General features: G+C 47.9%; 1 protein-coding gene across 1 annotated transcript; it reads right to left on the bottom strand.

The window, feature by feature from the left end:
- Positions 1-266: 266 nt before the first annotated feature.
- Positions 267-2481, bottom strand: FOMMEDRAFT_163767 (glucose oxidase; the record flags this gene model as incomplete). The annotated part of the gene is made up of 6 exons (XM_007272311.1): positions 267-771; positions 827-866; positions 923-1766; positions 1839-1975; positions 2035-2320; positions 2443-2481. The coding sequence occupies 6 exons, from the start codon at positions 2479-2481 to the stop codon at positions 267-269; spliced, it is 1851 nt and encodes a 616-aa protein (XP_007272373.1).
- Positions 2482-2507: the final 26 nt, after the last annotated feature.

The following is a 2507-nucleotide window of genomic DNA, read 5'->3' as shown; positions in this document are numbered from 1 at the left end:
TGGCTGGTCGGCAGCTGAAAGAAACGAGGAACCTTGAGGGGTCACCCTAGTGACGTCATCAACTAGACACCATTTCAAAAGAACTCGATTTCTACACGGCAGACTAATGTTCGTAAGAGCTTTAGATTCGCCTCACTACTAGAGGACAAGATACCGCACCATATTTTGACTAAACGAAAGCAAGAACGACTGCATACCACGTCAGCAGAAAGTCTCATCCACCAAGCGAACGGCGATAATCGTCCTCCGACACTTCCCATTAATAATTACACGCCGGACTTGATAATGTCCGCTGCCTTCTCCGCAACTCCATACAGGGTGCTACTCAAGTGTGCACTGACGTGAAGAGGAAGTACGCTCGCATCGACAACTCGTAGGTTCTTTGTGTCATATACGCGTAACTTTCCGTCTACGACACCGCCCAAATCACGTCGCATCATCGCCGCCGTACCTATCTCATGCCAAACTGCAGAAAACCCGTTGGGTGCCGGAGCTTGAATCCAAGCGACCCATGCGTCGTCCGCTCCACCGTTCCCATCATTTGGTACTACACCAAGCCCAGGCACTATTTCGCCAGATGTGATTGTATCAAACGAAGTATAGTTAAGGACTTTGCGGGATAGGCGAGTTGCCGCAGTCTGTATGATCAGGTCAACATCGACGCTGAACCAGTTTACGGTTATAACTGGTTTTGAAAAGATGCTTGTGCCGTTAATTGTGACCCTTCCGCGGCTGAAAGGAACAAGCTGCCACATGCTGATACCAAGACCACTACAAATGCAATCGTTAGTGAATTGTGTGTGTGTAATTAGCATAAGCATATTACGTGTCGCCATCGGTGAAGAACAGAAGCTCAGCAACGGGCGCTAAGTGAAAATATAAATCAGTACAAAGACGTCTTAAAATAGCCAGCTTTCTATACCACTGGTATTAACGATCAATCCGGCTTGTATGCCGAATATTGTCTTGAGAGCGTCTGCATTTAACCCGTATTCCGCCTGACTCTCCGCCCACGATTCATATGAGCTCATGATATGGTCTGCTATCTCGTTCCCCGTCACGCTCCCATTTGAACCGGCATTTTCGGAGAAGAGTTCTTTTAGCGATGGGTAGGCGATACAATCGGACGGACCAAGCCCATCCTCGTCGAATGTAGGCTGAGTGGACTGTCCGAGGTTACTCTTTGTTCGCTCCATGAGGTTTTTGCCGACAGTCGAAAGATTCACCCTGACTTCGACGCCGAGTGGACTCAGGACAGACGGGTCGCCAATACCGGATATCTGAAGTAATTGCGGTGTACCAATTGTACCAGCTGAAAGTATGACTTCCAAACGTGCAGTTACTGTAAAAACGTCGCCAGTGTTATCAGACTTCTTGAAATGCACGCCCGTAGCGGTCACGTTCGGCACTGATCCGGAAAGGATCACGTTGGTCACCTGGTGATTAATGAGAGTTATCCAATTCGTTCGCTCATTTTCAACTGGCGAGAGATACGCCGTGGCGGAGGAGGAGCGGTGATCATAATCGTTCGGATTTATCGAATTAGGCGTGTAGCTCACACAATTGATATTTCCACCATTCACGTCCGGACAAAGCTTGATTCCGGACAAGTTGCGCACAGCATCGACAAATGCAGGTTGTTGAGGACCTCCAAACATGGCTTGCGGGAAAGCAGCATGAACAGGCCCTACAAAGCCATGGAACTTATTGACACTGTTTGCACCCTTTGCGCGTTGAGCATCGTCGGGAGGTGTGAACGATTCCGACTAGTCAAAGAAGATTTAGTCAAAGTCAAAGGGAGTTTATTAGATATCCGAGGAGCAAATCTTTTCGCGTACCTTCTTCATATATTCAAACAGGGAGTCGAAGTTCCAGTTCAAGCTCGCGTCTTCTTCGCCCAGAAGCTGCGCGAATGCGTCGTATTGCTCCTTCATACCCCGAGTCCATACGGCCCCATTAATAGAGCTACTCCCTCCTAGAGTTCGCCCGCTAGGATGAATATCCGGAACAAAGTTAAATAATCTTGCAATTTACCGATCAAGTCAAAAGAATCAGATACTGACCCTAAGATGTCCCTACCCAAGTCCGTTTCCCAAGTCCATGTCAGGCTTGAACCAAACGCAGTCCCATATTGTGTAACGTCATATACGCTCTTGTTTGTTCTGTCGTCGTTCCCAGCTTCAATGACGAGCACGGTTTTCGCGGAGTCCTCAGAGAGACGTCCAGCAACAGTGAGCCCTGCGAGTCCACCTCCGACGATAATGTAGTCAAAAGTTTGACCATTCGCAGAGCTGGCATCCGTAGTGACTCCAAATGCACGCTTGTGCAATGGTAGCGATGCCAGGGCAAATATAGACAGAGATAGGGAAAGGATTCTTTTAACAAGCGTAGCGGGAGTGCCCCAAGTACTCTCTCTTATTGAGACATCAAGCAAGTATCTACCTTATATACTACATAGTGGAGTCCAATAATCCAAGACATTCCAAGTACAGTAATTCTACATAAGG

This window comes from Fomitiporia mediterranea, assembly GCF_000271605.1.
Source record: "Fomitiporia mediterranea MF3/22 unplaced genomic scaffold FOMMEscaffold_952, whole genome shotgun sequence".
In the NCBI taxonomy this organism is placed as follows: domain Eukaryota; kingdom Fungi; phylum Basidiomycota; class Agaricomycetes; order Hymenochaetales; family Hymenochaetaceae; genus Fomitiporia; species Fomitiporia mediterranea.
This window is presented reverse-complemented; position numbering and strand designations above follow the sequence as displayed.